The 19,505-nt window shown below is 35.7% G+C and overlaps 1 protein-coding gene across 1 annotated transcript in view; it reads right to left on the bottom strand.

Annotated features, from left to right (window-relative positions):
* The window catches only part of CENPE (centromere protein E), a gene marked incomplete at its 5' end in the record, with an annotated part of 73,397 nt that overhangs the window by 19,660 nt on the left and 34,232 nt on the right, over positions 1-19,505 (bottom strand). Inside the window, 17 exon segments of the mRNA XM_082838608.1 lie at positions 183-380; positions 2,561-2,779; positions 4,755-4,859; positions 6,866-6,971; positions 6,973-7,154; positions 7,351-7,509; positions 8,118-8,408; positions 9,090-9,248; positions 10,358-10,516; positions 11,088-11,375; positions 11,807-12,094; positions 12,316-12,474; positions 12,624-12,908; positions 14,149-14,439; positions 15,343-15,501; positions 15,627-15,917; positions 17,680-17,838. Coding sequence (XP_082694734.1) covers positions 183-380; positions 2,561-2,779; positions 4,755-4,859; positions 6,866-6,971; positions 6,973-7,154; positions 7,351-7,509; positions 8,118-8,408; positions 9,090-9,248; positions 10,358-10,516; positions 11,088-11,375; positions 11,807-12,094; positions 12,316-12,474; positions 12,624-12,908; positions 14,149-14,439; positions 15,343-15,501; positions 15,627-15,917; positions 17,680-17,838 — 3,498 coding nt within the window.

Below are 19,505 nucleotides of genomic sequence, written 5' to 3'. Positions count from 1 at the left end.
CTTTGGGGTTCTGAAAGGAGGCTAGACTATTACTTGGCACTCTTTACAACTGCCCAGCTGTCATTCTGCAACTGATCTTTAACTTTTGGTAAATAAAAATAACTCTAAACATATGAAAAGGTACTTTTCTACTTGATAAAAAGGTTTGGAATCTAATTAAACCCATTTTAAACAAATTGTACCTCAATATGCAGATCCATACTCTGGCTCAATTTGAGGTCCCTTGATTCTTTGGGCGGTACATCATAATCTTGTTGAAGGTGCTGTATTTTAATTAGCAGTTCATTTTGCTTTTCCACTTCATCAATAAAAGCCACTTCAAGTTTATTGATGGATTCATGTTGTTCTTCCTTTATCTTTGTAACATGGCTTAACACATACTTGCAGAAAAACATTAAACAAATTGGGAAATGAAACTTGTATCACATTTAGATGAAGTTTTAAACCCCTGAGACTATGAGGCAGGATGGCATCTCTTATTATCTATATCCTCTGGTAAGTGAGGGAGAAGGAAAGAGCCTCTCTCTATCCCCAATTTTCTCTTCTCAGCAACTTGGGAGAATAACTTCCAGGCCTCCATCTAGTTCCATATTTCTGACTTGCCCCTGGATATACCTCATGGATGTCCTATAGTTACCTCAAATTCAATAGATTTAAAATGAAAAAATAAAAAAATAAATAAAATGCACATGATTCCTCTCCCTAGAAACCCACCTTTGCCTATTTACCCCCCTTTTGGTTAATTATGTCATCAATCACCCAGTTCCCAGCTAGATACCTGAGATTCATTTTCAACATCCTCTGCCTACCTTGATTCGGTAACCAAAATGGGTATGACATGTCCCAAGATTTACTTGTCAAGCATATTTAGATGTTTGGCTTTAAGGTGACAATAGTTGTTTTTTTTTTTTTTTTTTTTTTGCGGTACGCGGGCCTCTCCCGTTGCGGAGCACAGGCTCCTGATGCGCAGGCTCAGCGGCCATGGCTCACGGGCCCAGCCGCTCCGCGGCACGTGGGATCCTCCCGGACCGGGGCACGAACCCATGTCCCCTGCATCGGCAGGCGGACTCTCAACCACTGTGCCACCAGGGAAGCCCAAGGTGACAATAATTTGAATGCCATATGCTTCACGGATCTCCTCAATAAGTTCTGGGTATCTGATTGCCAGGGTTTGTGGAAGAATATCAGGGCGTGAGGGGCAATTTACCTAGGAAGGGCAGATACCAGCTCCCTACTTCCTTAACATCCACCATTCCTTAACTCTTATAATTTGGCCTTTTCCTTAACTACTCAACTAAAACTGCTCTGACAGATGTCACCAGTGAGCTCTATTATCAACAAGTTGAGGAGATCTCTTCAGTCCACGTTCTAGCTGACTGAAGCATCTGCCACTCTCGACTACTTCATCTTTGATGTACACTCCTCCACTGACTTACGTAATAGCACTGTTGCCTGGTTCTTTTCTGTCACTTTGACTTTCCTAACCTTGAACCCATGAGTTGCTCTTTTCTGCTACTGTCTCTTGGAGAACTATCTTTTCTGGAGTTTGGATCTTACCCGAACATCTCCCCAAACTCTCATTCCTCTATTATGTTTTCTGGGCGACCTTACACATGTGCAATCTATCACCTATATGAATCCCAAATCTTTATCTTTAGTCCTGACTTTTCTCCTGACAAGCCTCAGACGCTCAACTAAATGCCTGCTTGGTCTCCCGTCTTAGACGTTCTGTCTTAGGTATCTCTCTCTACCTCAAAACATCTCAAACTAAACACCTCATCTCTTTTCCCTCTCTATCTCAGTTAATGGTACCACTCTCCACAAACCTGGCTAAGCCCAAATCCTGGGACTCAATCTAAACTTCCCTCCCGTACCTCCACCACCGATCGCACCAACTACTATGTTAAGCTGCCAAATGTTTCTTTGATCTCGTCTGTCCTCCCCATTCCTATGAATCCTTCCCTAGCAGTAGAGTCGCTCATAATAGCGCATCTGGACCACTGTAACTGTCTCTTATCTCTTCTCTCTGCCACTAGGCTTATCCTCCACAAACTCATTTCTTCTTTGTCTGCAGTGAAGTATCTAAAATGATAATCTGATCATGCTACAGCCACCACCTTAAAATAACTGTCCAACGGCTCTGCCTCATTTACAAAAGGAACTCCAAGCTTTATCGTTTGAGTCTGTCTTCTACTACAGTCTTATCTTCCTTAACTTTTTATCTGGTATGTCATATAATCTAAACGTACTTCTATTGCTACACTTATTACCTGTTTATATGTCTGCCTAACTCACTATGAGATCCCTGAGATGTTATTCATTCTTGTCTTTTGAACACCTGGACAGTGTCTAGGCCCATAGGCAAAGCTCAGGTTTTGTTGAATAAATAGGTGCATTGAGGATCTTGCACACACTGTTCTTAGACCCACATAATCTTTAATTCAGTAGTAAATACACTAAATAACAAGTATGTCAACTCTCAAAGCAGGACTTAAACACTAAAGTTTGTAATAGAAATTTACAGTGATATTTACAAAGATAGTACTAAAAAAGATGGTACCTGAAGTTTCTTCATGACTCTATGAAATTCCATGGAACATCTTTGGTTTGCAGTGAGAAGTTTTTGAATTTGCTTGCTTTGTGGACATGGAAGTGCGAGGTTTGCTTTTACTCTAATTGAAAGCTCTTTCTGTGTTTCGATTTCCTTCTTCAAGTCAAGAGACAATCTATTTAAGCACTCATAATGATTATCCATCTCTGAGTATCTCTTAAGAAGCTCCTAAAGAAAATTAGAATTTATTCAATTTACCAATTCATTCTAATTTAAGAAGAAATAGTCTCAGCCCTAGGATTGCAACAAAACTTAATTCTTTAATACTTTTTGTAGGAGAAAAATAAATTTCGACCTTTGTGTTTAGAAACAAAAATGAACTCTTATTGTTGATTTTGGATTATAGAAATTATTGTGGAAATTTAAAAGAATTTAAACAAATATAACAAAGAAAACCAGAAGCAACCATTGTTATCATTTTGCTGCATTTTCTTTTGGTCTTTTGAACATCCATGATTTGAAGAAGCATTTATTTACAAAGTCTGAAGAGAAATGTGAGTGAATTCAATCTAGTATGTATTGTAGCTCAAGGCCGAATGCTGGCCTCTATGTACAGAAGGCAGTGTTAAGTGAGCAGATACGTGACTAAGAATCAAACTAGTTATATGTCAACTTGGTGGAGCCTCTTCACATATTTCTATTATCTGCCTAGAATCCAAGTTTTCTAACCTTTTATCAGAGTTTGTGTTCAGGTTCTAGCTCTGCCACTTGCTGACTGGGGAAACACTGAGTCATTTTCACCACTACAAAATTAAGACTACAATAATTGCCACAAAGTTTCCTAGGGGATCAAATATTAAATAATATCTATATCTATGCAATCTATAAAATATATAGACATTATAGTTTAAAGGAAATAAAATTATATTTGTAAAAATGCTTCTATGCCCAAGTTTCACTTTGTCAGACCTGGTTTCAAACCCTGATTCTACTAATTTACTACCTATGTGACCTTGGGTAACCACTAAACTTCCTCTCTGAGCCTCAGTTTGTTTGTTTATGAATGGAACAATAAAACCCATCTCATGAGGTAAAGCACCCAGTACAGTGCCTGCATGTGGAAGACATTCAATGAGCCTAGGCCCATCAACACAAATGACGAGAGGCCAGGCAAGTGACCCCTTGGTCAGAGTACAGGTGGAAGAACACATTAAGTTCAAGTTGCTACAGTCATGTAATAAATAACATGTTTAGTTCAGGGTGTTAAATTATAGAAGGGGCTTCTGACAAGAACGAGCTCTCTTTTTTATAATTTAAGGAAAAGCTAGATAGATGTTCAGTAATGTGGGATGTTGGAGGGGGGAGTCTTCCTTTAGTCTTAGAATGAATCACATTATGGCATGGAGCAGCATTGTATGGTCATTCATTTGTACTTTTAAGAAACACATACTGAATGCTGATTCCTGTCAGGAAGTTTTCTAAGTGATACAGCCATAACCAACATAACAAAGTTTTTAGGGACTTTGCATTCTAATAGGGGTGAGAGTACATCCTGTTGGCTTTACCCTCAATATGTATTCAGAGTCCGAACACTTCTCACCAGTTCCGCTGCTACCTCTTTGGGCTGAGCCACCATCACCTTTGCCTGGATTACTGAAATTAGTCTTTCAAATGGTCCTCCTGCTTCCACTCATTTTCAATAACATTCCTTTAAAATGTAACTCAGATCATGTCTCTCTGTACTCAAAATTGTCCAAGGGATTCTCCGTCTTACTCACAGCAAAACCCAAAGTCCGCTTAAGGCCCCACAGCCTGCCTCTTCTCCATTAACTCCTGACCTCACTTCTAACCGGCTATCCTCCTTCTTGATGTTCCTGGAACCCACCAGGCAGGCTTCTGTCTCAGAAGCTTTCTACTTGCTGTTCCCTCTGCTTATACTGCTCTTTCCCTGTATACCTGTGTGGCTTGATCCTTTACCTTTCTCAGGTATTTGCTCAAACATCACCTTTCCAGTGAGGCCTGAAAACCACAAACTCCTCTGTTTTCTGTGTGTGGTGTATGCACGTATATATGTACACATATACATACTTGTACTAGATTATAAAGTTTAGAAAAATATTGAGCATTATCTATTCATTCCACATTAGGCCTTTGGAAGGGTATTACAAATAATCATTTGTAATATTAACAGGAGAGCACTTACTTTTATCCTGAAGCACTTTTCTCTCAGGCTTTCTAGAAGGTGTTGGTTTCCATCACACAGTATTTTTTTTTCATATTTTACTACCTCTCCGTGGTTCTGTTGATTCTGCTTTGATACAAAGAAATAAGCAAGGCTTCAGCTGTAACTATAGTAACATATAATGTCTAGTCATATACTTTGATTACATTTTTATATCTTTTCAATAATGGAATTAAATATCACACATGTAACTCAAAAGCAATGTTAAAAATGCTCAGAATATGAATAACAGTAACACTAAGTCTTATGCTGAGTGACCTCAACTCACTGGAAAAAGTGACCTCAACTCATTGGAAAACCTTCACATATTTTTTGAAGATAGGATTTGTTGCTTTACTATCTATAGTTGCAAATTGGATTTTAGATATACCTCTGGTTCCTACTCTTCCAAATCTCTGTCTTAGAATCACTGCTGCCAACACATATATGCTAGCAAAACCAAGTATACTACCTACGGTGTTCCAAGCCCTGTTCATATATTCTTTCCAGCACCCTGGAACAGAAAATTCATATTCTGTTTATATTTTGTATTTCTGATTAAAAGTGCAAAATAAAACATTGTTCAATAAATATTTTTTGAATGAATTAAGTCTATAAATTTAGTTAGAGCCCACATAAAGGTGATTTCCAACTGTCTGAAATTTCTACTGAGATTACAAGTGGTATTGCTTTCCATTTTATTATTTCTTTACTATGAGATAATGATGGACATGAGAATGAAATATGAAAATAAGATTTTTATAGATTTCATACAATTTCTTATTTGTCTGAATTTTATAGAGGGATTCAGTTCAGTTCTTTAAGATATGTGATTCCGAATATCTATAAATAGACATATTAGTAGAACTTCCTTTCTTATACTCATCTTGCTTTTCTTCCTTCTAACTTCACTAACAAGAGCCTATGTTTAAAACTCTAGCGTGTAGAGGTAGAGAAATGAGATATTTAATCTTTTACAAATATTTCTCCACTGAGAATAATGTTATTTCCTGGTTTAAAAACCCTTTTAAAAATTACACTGAAGAAAATAGTCTGCTTTATTTAACAATTTTTTTCTTAAAACTAAAGAATTGGGAGGGGGAGTCTGGGGGAGAATGGATACATGCACATGTATGGCTGAGTCCCTTTGCTGTGCACCTGAAAGTATCACAACATTGTTAATCGGCTATACTCCAATAGAAAATAGAAAGTTAAAAAAAAAAAAAGTATTTTCTGAAAAACAAAAACATTAATTTGAAAAGATACATGCACCCTAATGTTTATAGATAGTAGCATTATTTACAATCGCCCAGATATCGAAGCAACCCAAGTGTCCATCAACAGATGAACGGATAAAGAAGATGTGGTGTATATATATATATACACATACACATACACATACACATACACATACACATACACAATGGAATACTACTCAGCCATAGAAAAGAATGGAAATTTCCCATTTGCAACAACATGGATGGACTTCTAGGGTAATATGCTAAGTGAAATAAGTCAGACAGAGAAAGACAAATACTGTATGATATCACTTACATGTGGAATCTAAAAAATATAACAAACTAGTGAATGTAACAAAAAAGAAGCAGACTCACAGATATAGAGAACAAGCCAGTGGTTACCAGTGGGGAGAGGGAAGGGGGAAGGGACAATATAGGGGTAGGGGATTAAGAGGTACCAAACTATTACGTATGAAATAAGCTACCCGGATATACTGCACAACATGGGGAATAGGCAATATTTTATAATAACTATAAATGGAGTATAACCTTTAAAAATCGTGGATCACTATATTGTACACCTGTAACATATAATATTGTACATCAACTATACTTCGATTAAAAAAAATGTTCTTACCAAAAAAAAAAAAGTGGTAATATCTGAATAACATCATTTTGGCTTCTTTTAAAACTATATTTTCTATTTGTGTGAAAAATTATAATTAATAGTTTCCCTCATTATTCTTTACTGTTTGTAGACGTTTCCAGGAAATATAAAACAAAACACTGTTACCCTTTCCAAGAAAGCTTGATTCTTATAAACAGTTACTAGATAGGGGAAGATTCTGAACTCTCTCTAGCTATCATTTCTCTCAATGTTTCTCTGAATTGGTCTCTTTCCATTTTGAGAGACTCTTTTATTCTCTTTAGCTCATCTCTTTCCTTAGCTACAATTCTTATCTTCAAGGTTTTCATACAGTTTCTTGGTCAAGTGTAAGTTATCCATTGCCACATTTTGCACAGATAAATTTTGGGCGTCAAATTGCTTCTTCAATTGTTCCATTTCATTCACTTTTTTATGAGTTTTATTGATATCTTCTTCCATTCTAACAAGTTGAAGCTCTTTTCTCTGAAGTTCTGGTATCTTGACATAATTATAAAACAAGTTAGAATGCGAACAGAATTCCTTTAAGAAAGGAAAATAGTGTCTATGTATATGTACATATAGTATAGTACATGTACATATATATCTATATTGACATATCTGTATCTATGTCCTTTCTCATTCCATAAGTAATTTTGGGCACAGTTATTCCCCCAAAGAACAGAACAACACATACCTTTCTCGGTAATTCGTCTTTTGATTTATTTAAATCCTTCTGAATATTTGAAATCTGAGGTGTCTTTTCTGAAACTTTCTCTCTGAATTTATCAATAGTTTCTTGGTGTTCTTTCAAATGCATATGGGCAATTTTTAGTTGCTCTTGTGTTTCCAGATCCTTTGTTATTAGAAGAAATTGAGAAATATGATATAAAGGCACATTACCTTTTCTTAACAATGAACTAGTTAAACAAAATCTCAAAAACCACATGTTCATAGTTAAAAACAACCTCCATGCCACCCCCAAATTAGAACAGTACAGAAGGACATAAAGTCCAAGTGTCTGTCCCTAGCCTCACCCATCGCAGTCCTGTCACACGCTGAACTCTGCCACTTATTTTTCAAATTTCATACCACTTGGACATCTTTCTAAATCAGTATCACATAAAGAGTGTCCCATTCTTATGCTTAGTTTTCTACTATACAAACGAACACCACTTAGCCAGTGCCTTACTGGTAGATACTTGGATTGTTTCTGATTTTGTTCAGCACAATGTTATAGTGAATGCTGCTGTATTTCTGTCCAGATATGTGAATATAATGGTAGGATGAATTTCTACAAAAGTACTGTAGCAAATGTATATGTTGGTAATTTTTAAAATGCTATTGTCAAACTGCTTCCCTAAAAGGTTATAACATTCAAATTTTCACCAACAGTATCACTTATTTTCAAACTTCTTACAGTAAAAACATGTTTACTTGACAGGAAGTAAGAGCACAACTCACTCTAGCTATGGCTTCTTGCAGGTCTGCCTTGAGTAGGTCTCTCTCCAGTTTCAGAGTCTCTTCTACTCTCCTTAGGTTATCTCTTTCTTTCATTACAGATTTCATTTCTTCAAGGTTTTCATGAAGTTTCTGAGCCAAATTTAAGTTCTCCATTTCTATTTTATCCAGAGTTAAACTTTGGGCCTTGAATTCTTTCTTCAGTCGCTCTAGGCCACATATTTTTTTCTGTGTCTCACTAACCTCTTCTTTTAACTTAAAAAGTTGATGTTCATTTGCTTTAAGTTCTTGGACCTTAAGATAATCGTAACGTTAGGATTAGATGGCTTCTTAGGGAAGGATAAAGAATAGTTTCTAAGCTGATTAAGACAGCTTTCCCATGTCACTCATTAATATTCTGTGTAATTCCATACAGGATTTACTTTTTTTTGTGGTATATTTTACATAACTACACACTAATCTTATGTGTATATGGCTCAACTACTCTTGACATATGTATACAGCTATGTAACTACAACTCAGATTAAAATACAACTCAGAATTAATACAGAACACTTACTTACCTTACCATAAGGTTCCTATGTGCCCCTTCCTAGAACAAACCACTATTCTGACCTTTTTCATCCCAGATCAGTTTGCCTGCTTTTAAACTTATAAATCACAATGTATTTATCCGTTCTCCTGTTGATAGGCATTTGGGTTGTTTTCAGTTTTTTGCAATTATGACTGAAGTTGCTGTGAACACTCTTGTATGTCTTTACGTGGAAGTGTGCACTTTCTTCTCTTAGGTACATAGCCAAGGAGTGGAAATGCTGGGCCACACACAGGTATATGGTTCAGTGCTAGTAAAAGCTACCAAGCTGTTTTCTAATGTGGCTAAAGCATATTACATCCCTCAGGGATTTTAGGCATTACTTTTTATTCTAGGAATAAATCAGGTATCCAAACATATAAGCGTCATGACCCCCTCAATACCTTTTCTTGTAATTTAGCATTTGAATTTTCTAAATCCATTTGCATATTTGATATTTCTTCTGTCTTCTCACAAACAATCCTTCTGAGTTTATCAATAATTTCCTGGTGATCTTTCAGATGCACGTGAGCAATTCTTAGTTCCTCTTGTTTTCCAAGGTCCTTTATTATTAGAAAAAAATTAAAAACCAATGATACAGCTTAATGTTAACTAGTATTTTCTTTTTAATGAAAGTGATATATTTTCTTAGTAAAAATAATACATTTCTTATTTCTTACTCCACATCTTTGATGTTGTTAGAAAGTTATCGACCTCCCCACAATGTACTCATATTTTGCAGAGGTAAACATGCTATACACATACTATTCTACAACTTGCTTTTCCCCCTAAGAGTTATTTTGAGCTTCCAAATTAGAACATTCAAATCTATTTCATTTTTTTAAGGGTTGCACGTATCCTGACATATTGCTTATAACTACCCAGTTTCCTTGTGATAGACATTTAGGTTATTTCCTATTTTTTATCACAAACTGCTATAATGAACAACCTTATGGTATATGTGTGTGTGTGTGTTATGAATATACACACACATACATATTTTTCTTTACCTTAAAAATTGAGTAAGTGTACATGTAAAGTCCATGAAGAAAATGCTGGTTACAGAATTTAAAATTTTCAAAAATAATACCAAATTACCCTTCTAAAAGGCTGTATCCTGTTCCTTCTCACCAAAAGTACCACTCATGTCAAAGAAGGGTTCACTGATGTAAGGAAAACATCACATTAACTCGCTGGGAAGAGGAACGAGTGTAACGTACTTTAGCTTTTGTTTCTCTGAGGATTTCACTGAGCTGGTCTTGCTCCATTTTGAGGGTTCGCTCCATTCTTCTTAGGTCATCTCTTTCCTTAGTAACAGATTTTATTTCTTCAAGGTTTTCTTGAAGTTTCTGAGTCAACCTTAACTTCTCTGTTTCTATGCTTTCCAGGGTTGAATTCTGGGCCTCTAATTGCTTCTTCAACTGCTCTGTTTGATATGTATTTTCCCTGAGATCATTTTTTACCTTAAGAAGTTGACGTTCCTTCTCCTGAAGTTCTTGGATCTTGAGATAATCATACAATAAGTTAGGATATAGATAGATATAGAGAAAAAGCTAATAGTTTCTAAATTGAATACGTAAGTCTCTATGTATATTAGGCTAACTGATATCCTGTTTCATAACACAAAAGACTTGATTCAAACTCTCAGTTACTTAGATATTAGTAGAAATACCTGTGCTTTTAAGGCAGTATTTGTGTTTTCTAAAGCCTTTTGAATATTTGATATTTCGTCTGTCTTCTCTGAAACAATTCCTCTGAGTTTATCGATGGTTTCTTGGTGCTCTTTCAGATTCATTTGGGCAATTCTTAGCTCCTCTTGTTTTTCCAAGTCCTTTATCGTTAGAGAAAGAAAAATAGTACGTTCAGAATAATACAATTCAACCGTGTGTAGAAAGGTACAGGGTAAGAAGTAAAAATTCCCCCCTCCTTAGGCCTCCCAGTTCTCACCCTCTAAACGACTTTTAGATGTCCATATATTCTAGATACACTACCCTGTATAACGTAACCCTTCTCTCTATCAGGATACTTCCAAACCAGCTCTGTCTTGTTCTTTACCTGTGGGTTGGTATTCCATGGTCTGAATGTGCTGTATTGATTCAAACAGTCTCTACTAATGGACAGTTAGAATTTTTCCTGTTTTGGGGTTTGCTTTATTTTGTTATTGCAACTTGTACAAATATCTTTGCACAGTTGTGCTAATGTGTGTGGGATAAACAGCAATAACTGGACTTTTTGGGTCAATGCATACACTTATTGAAAACTTTGGAAGATATTATCATATATCCATCCCTCCAGCCTTCCCCAAGATTGGACCAATTTTACAACCTCACCAACTCTATCAACCATGGCTCTTTTAGGACACGATGTCGTATTTACTAGTTGGGGGAAAGACGGTAACTCACTCTAATTGTGGTTTCTCTTAGGTTCTCCTTGAGTTGGTCTATCTCTACTTTGAGAGTCTCCTCCACACTCCTAAGGTCATCTCTTTCTTTTGTAACAGATCTTACTTCTTCAAGATTTTCATGGAGTCTCTGAGTTAACCTTATGTTCTCCAATTCTGTATTTTCCAGGGTTGACTTTTGGGCCTCAAGTTGCTTCTTCAAGTTTCCCATTTCACATATTTTTTCCTGAGTCTCACTGACATCTTTCATCTTAAGAAGTTGATGTTCTTCTTCTTGAAGTTCTTGAATCTGAGAAAATCATAAAACAAGTTATGACATAGACAGAAAATTTTAGGAAAAAGAACTGTCTCTAAAATTAAGGTAATCATCTTTACATTTTAGTCTAACATATGTATTATTTTCTTCTGTAAGGGATATGACGAACACAATAATCAGATGTCATTTTCCAACTTAACAAGACCTACCTTTGCCTGTAATTCAGTATCTGAAATTTCTAAGTCTCTCTGAATATTTGCTCCTTGATCTGTCTTCTCTGAACTATTCCTTGTATTAATGGTTTCTTGGTACTCCTTCAGAAGAATGTAAGTAGCTTTTAGTTCCTCTTTGATTTTCTGTCCCTTTATGATTGGAGGAAAATTAATCAAACTTAGTAGTGAACATCATCATGATCACTTGAACACTATTTTTATATCCAAAAACATTATAAGAGGGAAACTTACTTCAGCTACAATTTCTTTAATGTTTTCTTTGAGTTGGTCTCTTTCCTTTTGAAGGACTTCCTGCACCCTTTCCAGATCATCTCTTTCCTTAATTATGGTTTTTATTTCTTCTTGACTTGCCTGAAGTTTCTCAGTCAACTTGAGCCTCTCGCTTTCTATTCTTTGTAGTGATGAGTCTTTGGCTTTGAGATGTTCCTTTAACTGTTCCAGTTCACTCATTTTTTCCTGAGTTTCACTGCTTTCTTTTATGGTAAGCAATTGTTTCTGTTTTTCATGAAGCTCTTGGGTCTTAAAAATAATAATAAGATAATAGCCAAAAATATACTTATGTGCGCACACACATAAAAACGTGTGTTTATATATGTATATATATACGTGTATGTATATTTTTTAAGGAAAAAAATCCAGTATGTCTCCTAAAACAATTTAGGAGGTAAACAGTAGTCTTTGTAATCCAGTTAGCTACCTCCCTTAAGTTTTCTCCCACTGTTCCTTTACTCCCAATTTACCTTTTTCTGTAATTCATCATTTGTTGTTTCTAATTCCTGTTGAATGCTTGATATTTCAGTTTCCCTCTCTGAAAGATCCACTCTCAATTTACCAATAGTTTCCTCCTGTTCTTTTAGGTGACAATGAGCAACTTCAAGTTCCTCTTTGGTTTCTAGGTGCTTCATCATTAAAGGAAATTGCAAGAAATTTATGAAAACGTTATAGCCATTACACTGTAACTAATTCCTTTCCCCAAAGGTTTAGTTTTTACCAAGATATTTGCTTACAGAATACTAAGCACACACACACGAAGAAGGATGAAACCTACTTTAGCTGCCATTTCTCTTATGTTTTCTTGGAGTAGGTTCCTTTCAGATTGAAGAACTTCTTGTAGCCTCTGTAGGTCATCTCTCTCCTTAGCTATAGATTTCACTTCATCATGACTTTCTTGAAGTCTCTCAGACCACTCAAGCTTTTCCATTTCTAGTCTTAGTAGTGCTGAGTCTTTGACTTTGAATTGCTCCTTCCATTGCTCCATCTCACTCATTATTTTCTTAGTCTCATCGTCTTTTTCTTTCATATGGAAGGACTGTTCCTCTTGAGATGCTTGAATCTTAAGAGGATCATAAAACAATACAGTTGGTGCCCAGAGATACTTTACTTTATTTTAGGGGTAAAGAAACAAGGATACTTTCTAAAACAATTAAGTCAGGGATTCAACAGCTCATTTACAGAACAATATTTCCACTCACCCACTCTTCCATCATTCAGATATTTAACACATTTATTGAGTACTCATTGTGTTGTCAGTATCTTATTAGAGATTGGAGATGAAACGGGAAATGACACTTTACATGATCTGCCTTTTTGAGACTTACGCAGTTTAGAAGGAAAGATACATATATTATACCAGATCTTACCAAACAGAGGTGCTGGGTTCTTTCAGGCTACCAGTGGCAAACCTAACCTATTGTGAGTGCTTAGGAAGGGCTTCCTAGGGGATGGAAAGCTTCAGTGGAGATCTAAAAGATGAGAGCACTTGTTAGGCAAAGAGGACTATGGAAATACTACAGGAAGGGAGACCAGAACATCTGAAAGCCATGAGATGCAGAAGAGCAACAGACTAGAGTTGCTGGAGCAGAATAAGCAGGAGGAAGAGTGAGATGAAACAGGGCTAGAAACCCGCAAGGTCTGGGATCTAGGGTCTCAAAGGTCATGTGAAGAAGCACGCTGGTGTTTATTTCAAGAGCAATGAGAAGTTATTAAAAGGTTTTAAGAAGAAAAGATCACTTGGGCCAGAAAGGGGAATGAATTAGAGAAGTATGATATGAATGGGGAGACCAGGTAGGACGCTATTGCACAAAGCCAGAGAGAGGTAATTGTGACTTGGATTAGGGTATCAGCAATGTGGAGAGAAGAGTGGGAGGATTTCACACACAGGTACACACCTTAAAATAAACAAGGTTTGGTTCTTGTATTACAGAGTGAGTGGAGAGGGAGGGATAGTAGTAGGAATGATTCCCAGATTTCTGACTGGATCAGTGAGGAAGATGGTAACGCGTTATGGGATGCTGGGGAAATAGGTTTAAACAAGGGAAGAAAACATTGTTTTTGACTTTATCCTTTCCTGTAATTTAACACTGCTTTTTCTAAATCATTTTGAATATTTAAGAAAACAACTCATTTTCCATAGTTTCTTAGTATTTATGAGCAATTTTTAGTTGTTCTGTTTCCAATCACTTCATAATTAAGAGACATTTAAAGAAAATTGGTAGGAACATTACAAATGTCATTTTTCCCAAAGGCTTATTTATTAAACACTTATTAAAATGGGAGGAAAGGATGAAACTTACTTTAGTCAAAGTTTCTCTAATTTCTTCTTTCAGTTGGTCACATTCAACCTGAAGTGCTTCTTTTGTCATTTTAAGATCGTCTCTTTCCTTAGTGAGAGATTTTATTTCTTCGTGACTTTCCTGAAGTTTTTCAGTCAACCTGAGACTTTCCATTTCTACACTTGCCAGTGTTTTTGAATCCTCGGTTTTGGATTGTTCTTTCAATAGCTCTGGTTCATCCATTGTTTCCTGAATATCACTGACTTCTTTCACATTAGCAAGTAGCTCCTGTTCCTCATGAAGCACTGGGACCTTATGATATTCATAAAATACCAAGGTTACTATCTAGAGAGTGTTATCATAATTTTTTAAAGGGAAAACATGAGGCTACTTTCCATAGCAATGAAAGTGATTTTGAACCTTCGTGGCCTACCATGGACCACAAACTCCTATTTATTCATTTTCTCTTGATTCCTACTCAAGCTATTATTCATGACTTTTCTGCTAGTAATAGTCTGTCATAATTGTTTTTTTTCTCCAGCTTACAACCACAGTACACTTTACCAACAAATTATCAATCTGGTCAGTTGCATGCTTCATTTCTATACCAGTTCCCAAATGCAACAGGAGAAAAATCAGAATTGAGCAGATTCTATCTCAATAAATGAATGGCCCCCATTCTCAGATGAATTCTAATGCTACTTCACAAATTTGTTATGTGTACAGATTGATTCCCCCTTTCCATGATCACTAGTGGTACCATGTAGCTTTGCATAGCATATTTCTGCATTTATCATACTGGAATTGAGAGATTTTTTTATATGCCTATATTGGGGAAAAAGAACAATGTCTTATTCATATCCACAGTCTCAATGCTTGGCACATAGGCTTTTAACATAGGTTGGTCCAGTTATCCCAATGTTTCATTTTCTCCATAGCATTTCTAAATATCTAAAATTATCCTGTTCATTTGATTGCTTATTTATTGAGAACTTCTTTCCACTACAAAGTAAGTTCTATGATCACAGAGATTTTGTCCACCTTGTTCCCATTTTATTTCTATAATCCAGGACTGTACCTGCTACATTAAACACTCAACAAATACTACCCAATAAATGAATGAATGAACCATAACTCAGTCACTACCTACTGCTTATTTTTCTTTCAGAGAAAGAAAGGAAGAGGGGACAAGGAGCAAAGGAAGAAAAGACAAACCTTTTCTTGCAATTCAGTATTGGATTTCTCTAAGTTCTTCTGAATATTTATTATTTGAGCTGTCTTCTCACAAATGTTTCTTCTTAGTTCTTCAACAGTTTCTTGGTGCTCTTTTAGAAGCATGTGGGCCACTTTTAGTTCTTCTTTTGTTTCTAGACCCTTTATTAGCAAGTTAAATTTAAAGAATAATTGTAATAACATCATCCCAACATTGCCTCCCCCTTTCCAACTGACTCAGTTTTTAAAGAAACATTTAATAGATGAAAGAAAAGGGTATGACTTACTGTAGCTTCAATTTCTCTTATGTGTCCTTTAAGCTTATTTCTTTCTATTTCAAATGACTCCTGTAATTCCTTTAGATCATTTCTTTCTTTGGTTATGAATTTCATTTCCTCAGAATTTTCATGAAGTTTCTGAACCAACTCTAGCCTCTCAATTTTTATACGTTCCAATGTTAATTCTTGGTTCTTTAGTTCATTCTTTAAATTTTCCATTTCATTCATCTTTTTCTGAATCTCGGTCATCTCTTCTTGTACACTAAGAAGTTGTTGCTGTTTTTCTTGGAGTTGTTGGCTCTTAAGAAATATAGTTTTTATAATTACCATTTTGTCTATATCCTCCTAAAATTCTTATGTAAAGTGTACTTTGCCAAACTGAAATAATCATTATCATAGCCCTGCCTACTACTCCAGTATAAATAGACAAGTAACACTAAAAGTAAAGTAACCTTTTAGATAGTGCTTACAGTGGATCAAATAGGGTCCCACCCCAAATTCAAGTCTGCCCATACTCTGAGAATGTGATCTTCTTTGAAAATAGGGTTTTTGCAGATGTAATTACTTAAGGACTGAGAAGAAATATTCCTGGGTTAAGGTGGGCCCTAAATCCAATGAGAGGGTCCTTATAAGAGACAGAAAATGACACACAGAGACACAGAGAAGGTCATAGGTAGATGGAGGCAGAGATTGGAGAGATGCAGCTACAAGCCAAGGGTACCACGGACAGCTGGGAGTCAAGGACAGGAAGAGGCAAGAAAGGATTCTTCCTTAGAGCCTTCAGAGGGAGCTTGGTCGCCAGCATCTTGATTTTGAACTTCTAAGAGCCAGAATTGTGAAAAAATAAATTTCTGTTGTTTAAAGCCATCCAGTTTATGGTAATTTGATACAGAAGCCCTAGGAAACTAACAGAGTGTCACTAGGTTAATCAAAGAAGTAAAGTGAAAATGAGAAAAATTTAAAAAGAGACTAAATATGCAGATATAACTGCCAAGTAACTATAATTCCACTTCTCCTAAAAACTTGGATAATTTACTTTCATTCCCAATAAGGTCCATATGGGGTGGCCCAAACAAACAATGAGGCATTAACTTTTACATAAACTTACTGATTTCCCTTATTTAGGAGGAATATGAAATAGATGTAAAGTTTTAATATATTCAGTTAAGTTATAGTAAAAAGGATGAGAATTAAGAGAACCCACATTAGGAAAAAAAAAATACAGAAGCACAATGGAAATCCCAACATATTATCTATAATGCATGTGGCACTACTACTAGAATATACAGAAAGATCTTGGTGGGTGCATTTTAGAATTACTTGGGGAGTACAATTGTTACAAGGGTCTTAGCTCTTCTATAAATTTTACAATATCACCTTATTGTAAATATCTAAGAGATGGTAATACAGTCATCCCCTGGTATCCATGAATCCCTGTGGATACCAAAATTGGTGGATGTTCAAGTCCCTTATATAAAATGATATAGTATTTGCATATAACCTAAGCACACCCTCCAGTATACTTTAACTCATCTCTGGATTACTTATAATACTGAATACAATATAAATGCTACGTAAATAGTTGTAAATACTATGTAAATAGTTGCCTGTGTGTGGCAAAATTCATTTTGGAATTTTCTGGAATTTTTTTCCCCTGAATATTTTTGATCAGTGTTTGGTTGAATCCATGGATGCAGAATGTGCAGGTATGGAGGGCCAACTGTAGAGATAAATTTTACATTTTAGAGAATAACTAATATATCTCTATAAGGGCAGAATCTTTGTTTTGTTGACTAATGTATCTCAAGAGCCCAGAACAGTGCCTGGCCCATGGTAGTACTGTATGAATGTACAGTACTTGATGAATGAATATATCAAATGATTCGTTTAGATGAATAAAGGCCCCCTCTCTCATTTAAAGACTAAAAAGATATAATCCTCACAAAGGATGTTAGTTAACATCTCAGCAGGAGTGAAATTGTCCAAAAAAAAAAAAAAAAAAAAAAGAAAAGAAAAAGTTTAGTCAGAAAAAATGACCAGGAATATAACTTTAAAAAGTCACCTTTTCCTTCAGCTTTTCTTCAACTTCTGCCAGTTTTTCACAGGTCCTAGAAAGCTCTTCTTCTTTCTTCATGGTATGGCTCTTTTCTTGTGCAACTATCTCTTGTTGCTTTTTAAGTTCATTTCCAAGAATTCTTAATTCTTCCTGGTTTTCAATGGTCTGGAATTAAAAAAAAAAGCTGAGATTAAAATACTAGCTTACATTTATGAAATCAGGTAAAAATCAGCATTTGCCTTAGCCTGAAAATGAAGAAGAAATCATGGCAAACTACATTGGAAAAGACTAATTAAAAAAAGAGTCTTAACTTAATCATATAAAGGTCAAGAATCTGCTTTTTTAACACTGTTTCTTTATTGCTCATCTTACATTCTTATCATGAGAATTAGAACTGGATTTTGTATTCTGTCATGAGAGGTTTGCTCATTTTCTACCCCTAAGCCAAAAGAGACTTTCTAAGCTGTTGACAACAGATGATATATGAGACATATATATATATATATATATGGTTATGGGCTTTTCATATGCTGGAATGACTTTGGTTTTTTTTTTGCGGTACACGGGCCTCTCACTGTTGTGGCCTCTCCCGTTGCGGAGCACAGGCTCCGGACGCGCAGGCTCAGCGGCCATGGCTCATGGGCCCAGCTGCTCCGTGGCATGTGGGATCTTCCCGGACCGGGGCATGAACCCGTGTCCCCTGAATCGGCAGGCGGACTCTCAACCACTGCACCACTAGGGAAGCCCATGACTTTGGTTTTATACATTGCTTAATAGCAAGCTCAAAATGGCAGCATCCTTTGCTAGCATAAAGTGGGTTAATCCTAGTTATTAAGCTTAAACAGTGACTTTCTCAAGTATCAATATCACAAAAACATCACAAGCCAGAGACTGAGAAACAAATATGACTTTTGTCTGTATTCTTATTTACATTCAGCAATTTTAACCAAACAGACAATCCCAAGGAACATGGAAAACTGCACAAAAGGTCAGGTTCTACTGTGATCCATAGCAAACTTCTCAAAATATTAATTTCAATCTAGACACATTATATTGTCCCTAAATTTAGAAACAAAAAATAAAATAGGTTTGAAAATATTGGCAAACATTAACAACAAATAATTAAAAGTGAAATAAAAAAATTACAACAGCATAAATAGAAGAGAAACATTTAGGAACAACTTTAACAAAATATGGAAAAGACCTGTGCACTGAAATCTATAACACATCACTGAGACAACAGATAATTTATAGAAAGATACACAATGGCCAAAAGCCATTTCATGCTAATAAGCATGAAGAGACGCTCAATATCTTTAGTCATTAGGGAAAGGCAAGTGAAAACAATAAGGTACACACCCAATAGAATGGCCAAAATTAAAAACACTGACACTATGAAGTGTTGGTGAGGATGTGGAGCCCTCAGTATTCTCTTAATTTGCTGATGGGAATGTAAAATGGTACCAACTACTTTGGAAATCAGTCTAGGAAATTTTCATCAAGTTAAATATACATCTACCTATGAGCCAGCTATTCCATTTAGATAGTTACCCTAGAGAAAAAAAAAAAAAAAAAATGTTCATAGAAAGATCTGTATATGAATGTTTATAGCATCTTTATTCAAAATAGCCAAATAGTGGAGATAACTTAAATTTCTACCAATAGGATAAAGTCTAAACAAATTGTGGCCTGTTCATATGATGGAACATTACCCAGCAATAAGCAGGAGAAGAAAGAAGACACAAAAGAGTGTATGCTGTGTGATTCTATTTGTATGACATTCTAGAAGGGAAAGGCAAGTGAAAACAATGTGATTAAGTGATTAAGGTAAA

The sequence above is a fragment of the Leucopleurus acutus genome (assembly GCF_964270905.1).
Source record: "Leucopleurus acutus genome assembly, chromosome: 4".
Taxonomy (NCBI): Eukaryota; Metazoa; Chordata; class Mammalia; order Artiodactyla; family Delphinidae; genus Leucopleurus; species Leucopleurus acutus.
The sequence above is the reverse complement of the archived record's forward strand: the minus strand, read 5'-3'. Positions and strand labels throughout refer to the sequence as shown.